The 6,000-nt window shown below is 39.4% G+C and overlaps 1 protein-coding gene and 1 long non-coding RNA gene across 2 annotated transcripts in view; one reads left to right on the forward strand and one right to left on the reverse strand.

Annotated features, from left to right (window-relative positions):
* The first annotated feature begins 37 nt into the window (after positions 1 to 37).
* LOC106522802 (uncharacterized) lies at positions 38 to 756 on the forward strand. Its single transcript, XR_001310825.1, has 3 exons — positions 38 to 133; positions 353 to 430; positions 510 to 756. It is a non-coding gene; the product is annotated as an uncharacterized LOC106522802 (long non-coding RNA).
* Positions 757 to 2,732: 1,976 nt separating this feature from the next.
* The window catches only part of LOC106522830 (PR domain zinc finger protein 12), a 4,266-nt gene continuing 998 nt past the window's right edge, over positions 2,733 to 6,000 (reverse strand). The window contains exons 2-5 of the mRNA XM_014016018.1: positions 5,168 to 5,358; positions 4,928 to 5,083; positions 3,718 to 3,832; positions 2,733 to 3,627 (exon numbers count right to left, since the gene is read on the reverse strand). Coding sequence (XP_013871472.1) covers positions 3,158 to 3,627; positions 3,718 to 3,832; positions 4,928 to 5,083; positions 5,168 to 5,358 — 932 coding nt within the window. The 3' untranslated portion in view covers positions 2,733 to 3,157. The remainder of the gene's footprint in view (positions 3,628 to 3,717; positions 3,833 to 4,927; positions 5,084 to 5,167; positions 5,359 to 6,000) is intronic.

Below are 6,000 nucleotides of genomic sequence, written 5' to 3' on the forward strand. Positions count from 1 at the left end.
CCACACAAGCCCTTGTGACTGAAAAACCGCTGTGTCACCGTCTTCTTGTGTCACAAACAACCCCAAAGCTGAGATAGACTAATAATAAAGAGACATTTAAACTGAGGAGACATGCTGTGACTTATAATCTCTGGTAAGTTCTAAAATTTTGAGTTCATTTTATCATATATGAAACAGTGTGAATTTTAATTATTAGTCACTGTTTTTTTTATGTCAAACATGAAAATGTATCTTGGGGTTATTGTGTGAAATCATGTGGTTTGAACCTGATAGGGATGAGGTCTGGTTGCCGGCTTTGTGCTGGTCTTATTACCTCTGTTTGACACAACTAACAGATGAACTGTTCCTGCAGGGCTGCGCAGCGCAGTGAACTGGATGGTTTCTTGCTGTGGCACCTCTGAGAAGGACAGGATGTCTTCAGGAAACCAATGTCAGCATGTAATGTAAACACAAACCTTTTCAAGCTCTTTTGAATCTGTTTTATGACTGAGTTGTTTCTGTTTGTGCAGGACAGAGAGTTTGGACGGTGTCCAGTGATGGAAAACCATGCAGTCAGAGCCGTGCATAATGGTTCCTGCAAGTTAACACCTTCTTTACCTAAACTCTGCTGCACTTGTTACAATGACGACCTGTCTGAAAGCTTCTTCTTGGGAAGATGGACAGAGTCTGACAGCTGACAAGTGCCTCACCAGCTCTACTGTAAGCACCATTCACTTATATGCTAACAATAAATTCAACATTTAAACCTCTTATAAACACTTTATTGTCTTTTTTCTGAAGTGCTCTTGACCATCTCAGCAGGACACCATGTTTCTGTTCAGGTGTGGGTTTTTTTTTTTTTATTATTATTTGTGTGTGTGTGTTTGTCGCCATCGTGTGGAAGCAATAAGAGCTGCAGGACCTCACCTAATTCAATTAATAAATCTTTTAAGAAAATGTGGCTGAAATATAACAAAATTAAATTAGATAAGTTATACAAAAGCTACTTTAAAATCGCACTTTTAAATTCTCAATGTAGTAGACCCAATCTAAATATGTTGTTTTTGATTAAACAGAGAAATTGAAGGCTTTCCTTATAAGGCCATAAATTGTAATAATAATAATAATAATAATAATAATAATAATAATATTTTAACAGATTTGTCATGCATAAAACAGCAACCTGTATAAAACCTTTTTATTTCAGTCAATTTTCAGGATACCCCAATCTTCATTCTTGATTTTAAAATGAGTTAACATTAAGGCTTTCCCTTTAAAACACAAACAAAACTCCCTACTTTGGGTTAGAGGCGGGAAACAATTTGCCCAGTAATAGAGTTTCAAAACAATATTTTAATAAAGCAGCACTCTGACATGGAGGATGTTTTTTTTAATCCTTTTAATATACAAAAAATCGGACAATATGTGTGGATTTAATACATTTAAAATGTCAATATAAAAGCACTACTTTTTGAACACAATCTTCACTTTGATCTCAATAAATATATACTGTATTTATTTACTTTTTGGGATTTTCTTTTCTTTTTCTTTTTTTGTAATTCAAATTGTATCTCTAAAACACTTTGGATTCTCAGACTTTTGAGATTCTGGACCTGAAAGCAGATTTTCAATACCAAATTGGACAAATACTGATGTTCATTAAGGTAATTTTTATCAGTTTATTACACTTTAAAACTCTCATTTGTAAGACGTGTGCAGAGTCATTTTTAATTTTTAATTTTGTTTATAATACTAATCTAAAGTCTCAATTTTCTCAGTTTGACAATAGTTTCCAGTTTATCTTTTGCTCTCTATTAAAATTCAATGAATTAACTTGAACAAATGCTTTAATGTGTCCAGGTATTAACCTTTACATCACCAGCAACAATAAATAATTTATTTTTAATCTAATAAAAACTACTTATTTCTTAAAATATTTTATTACTATTTTTTTGGTCTGACTTTCTAAATGACAATATATTTTCCAAACTATCGTTTATGTTTCAAGATATGTAATATCAGATTTACTGCAGGTTTTTGTCGTGAAGGACAACAGTTCTCAAAGTTAGGGTTGGGACCCCACTGGGGGTCAAAAAACATGTAGGTGGGGTCCTGAGTTGAGCTACAGAAATCAAGCAAAAAATTGAAAATATATTTCTTTAGACATAAAAATGCAATACAAAACTTTTAAAACGATGAGTTCATGTGTTGTCATTGTGTTCCTTTTATTTAACTTTTTAGCAACATTTGTAATCGCGAGGCTTTTTCTTTGCTGTTTTAGATACAAATCCCTAAAAGACTTGGAAATCACTGATGTTTTTAACATTATAAACCAAACCATGCTGCTCAAGAGACATGGCCTTCCAGACTGGAGGCCTTCTTTTTAAATTTAAATTACAATCTTAATCTTATTCTGCTCGAATCCGTCTGATTCTGGAGTTGTCTGATTCTTTTTAAACTTTCTTTTTTTTCAAAAATCATTCTGTCTCCCTTATGTTTTTTGAAAGGACAGAAGTTAAATCCAGTTTAGAAAATGCTGCATGTTTTGTTTTTCTGCAGAGAAAGTTTTCTCCATATTTCACCACCTTGACTGTCAGATATATTTTTTATCTTTTCAGATTGTTGCTTCAGTCGGCCTTCATTTGTTTGTTAAATTGTAATTTCGTAACAAGAGGACACAAGTTAAATAAATATGAATAGATTTGAAACATTTAATGCGCGTAAATCTGGCTGAAAATCATGAGCTAAATTAATCGTGTTGTAATGTCATATCATTTATTTGATAGAAGAATGCACAAATGTATTTACAATCACATGTACAGATACATATTTTTTACAATTACACAAATATCTGAAAAATCCAGTCTGTACAGGGTTAAAGTGACAGTTTGGATGCAGCTGGAACCATCAGTGTGTCCTCTTATTATCTTCAAACAATAAATCTCTGCTGAGACTGCTTCTCAGAGCGCACGAACAGAAGATGTGGACAATAAACAATGAGAAATCAGAAACTGACACAATACAAACACTGACATCGCTGCCAGTTTAACTAAAAATCAACAAAAAATAATAATAAGGCAAGAACAATTTGTCTTTTTGTCCAGACATGCCTGAAGACATTTTTTTTTTAAACTTCTCTCTACATCTAAAGTGCAACCAGCCCGCCCTGTGTTCGCCATCATAGCACCATGGTGGGGATGTGGTGCACCAGGGGCATCTGGTGCTGGATGGGGGCCATCTGCGGGAGCGGAGGCGGGGGAGGGGACACCTGAGGAGCCCCGTCGGCGCTGGAGGCCGCGGGCTTGTGCCGCGCGCTCTTCTGGTGCGCCCTGAGGCCCGCCAGCTGCGAGTAGGCGCTCTGGCACACGTGGCACTTGTAGGGCCGCTCTCCCGTGTGCAGGCGCACGTGGTTGCGCAGCGTGGACGACTGGCTGAAGCGGCGGTTGCAGAAGCGGCAGACGAAGGGCTTGTCCAGCGTGTGGATGCGCATGTGGGAGCGCAAGTTGCTGCGCGAGTTGAAGCCGCGGTGGCAGATGACGCAGCGCATCCGGCCCGCCGTGGAGGCCACGGAGGTGGAAGAGGAGGAGGAGGAGGAGGAGGAGGATGAAGGGGAGCAGGAGGAAAGTCCGTCACTGGATTGGCACTCATCTGGGAGAGGACGCATAGAGGAGGGTTTGAAAAATAAATTATTCCGCACAGATATTTTTTGTTTGTTTGTTTGGTTTGAGTTTTACGCACCACTTCTGCTTTTCTTCAGGTGCTCCTCGTCTGTTCCAGGAACTCCAGGGATTCCCAAGAACGTGTTGTGGGTGTTTCCATACCAGACAAGGAGCTCTTGGTCTGGTGGGATGGTCTGGGGGAGGGGNGTTCTTTATTAAAGAGGAATTAAATGAATTGAATTGGGGTAACGCATGGATTTGATTTGCTCATTTATGCATTAACCTGTGGCATTATTTTGGAGCTGGTAAGGCCTCGGGGGCCTTGTCAGCAATGGCACATCATCCCGCTTTAGCCGCTCCATTGTTGGACAATTTAAGCCATCATTGTGTTCCATTTAGGGCCCATCAATTTAATGTGGATGATTGACAATTATTGCACAAAGAATGTGGTAATGGTTCGGATTTCAAAGGGCTGCTGGGAAACCTATTAACGTGACGCGTTTGTTTGGGGATAAATAGTGGATTTTTTTTTTTTACGCGCACCAGCCTGGAGCTGCCGGTGGTGGTGTGTGTATGTGTGTGTGTGTGTGTGTGTATACGTACAGTGCAAAGTATCATTTCAGTAACATTTATTTAGAGAACAATACCTACACTTTCAGATTATTGTTTTTTTCCATAGTTATTTTTAAATCACTCAAGGCCAAATAATATTGTATTATCAAATCAAAAATACCCCAAAACTGAACATTAAAACTATTTTACACTATAAATTAAAGGGAAACTGACAGATTTTTGATCATATATTTTAGTCACTAATAAAATATTAAATGGTTATTTGTTCTGACCACATCATATTAAATTTTTGTAAATAAATAAATAAATAAATATTTTTACACCAAAATAATTTAGGGAGGCTTTGAAATATTTTAGGGGAGCTTCAGCCCCCCTAAAATAGGCCTGGTGATGTCACTGCTCCTGAACTTCTCTAATTTGCACAAATAGGTATTTCTGCATACCAACAGTCTGGGTTGAATAAAGAAGTAAAACAATCAGAGCTGCACGAAATTAGAAAAACTTCAGATGTGCGAAATTATTATTTCAGTAGAAGTAGACCCACATTCTCCTCACTTGTGATGCTGGATCGACCAAATATTAACACGCAGGGTCGACTGCGCAATGATGATAACTGAACTTTTCTCCTCCTTTGGCACAGATCTGTTCTGTTCAACAACTAAACACCTGGAGGTTCTCATCAAAGCAACATTTGAGCTGCTGAAGAAGCTCCTCACCTCCACAGCTTTGTAGAAGATGCTGCTGCCGATCTGCACCACCTCCAGGTTCTGCTCCTGCTCGTTCCGGGCGCACTTGATGTAGGTCATCCAGCTTCGGTGGTCCTCCTGACTGGCGTCGACGAAGTACCGCACCGTGCCGTCTTCGTTAAACACCTAAAGAAAACAACCCTTTAAAAACACACCCTCAAAACTCCTCCCACCTCTCCAGACACCCCCTGGACTCGGACTTGCGCTCACCTCCCACATCAGGTTGTTGTTCTTGAACAGGTCCACGTGCTCAGGGGAGAGGAGTCGGCCCGTGAAGGGGCCCATCTCGGTGCCGGCTTTGATCCAGGTCTTGGAGAAGATGCCCAGACCTTCTCCCGGGATGGAGCTCTGGGCGATGATCACCTCGCTGGGCAGCACCAGGCTGGAGAGCTTCTGCACCTCTGTGGGAACAAAAAAACAAGTTGATCAAAAGTGTTGAGCAGAAAAAAAAAACCGTAGGAGTAAATGAGCTGGATCTTATTTCAGTCACGAAATATGATCTTATCCTTCATTTAATTCGATTATCTGGCTGAATTGAGAGTTTTTGTTGCGTAAAAAAGCTCCTTATTCGTTGCAACAAATGCAGAAAAAAAAGGTGCTTCTTTAATGTCAAAATCAAAGATTGGTTTTTTCTAAAGAATCAGGCTGCAAAAAGTCCGGGGTTAAACGGTCCTCTATTGCTCAGGGTCCAGCAATTTGTCACGCTTCCGATGTGATATTCATTTAAGCTCAGTGTGAAAAAAAAGTGGAGTGAGGAGGAGAGGGGGTGCGGGGGGACGGCTAATTCCAAATTCATTATCCTTTTAAGAACTTTGTAGCAATAAATTTGCGCTGAATGCGAGCAGGACCTGTTTAAAAGCCTCAGGATTCTTTTTTTTTTTTTTTTTTTGGAAAAAAAAATGGAAAGGCGATTAGATGGTTGACATGCAATGAATAGCATTAGATTTAGCCTTCACGGCGCATTAGGCGAGGAACAGCAAATCTTTTAAGGAGGAGAGAGAGAAAAGCTCCGGAGCTGCCAAGAAGAGAGGAGGGTGGAGGGG

Source organism: Austrofundulus limnaeus, unplaced genomic scaffold (genome assembly GCF_001266775.1).
Source record: "Austrofundulus limnaeus strain Quisiro unplaced genomic scaffold, Austrofundulus_limnaeus-1.0 Scaffold137, whole genome shotgun sequence".
NCBI classification, from domain to species: Eukaryota; Metazoa; Chordata; class Actinopteri; order Cyprinodontiformes; family Rivulidae; genus Austrofundulus; species Austrofundulus limnaeus.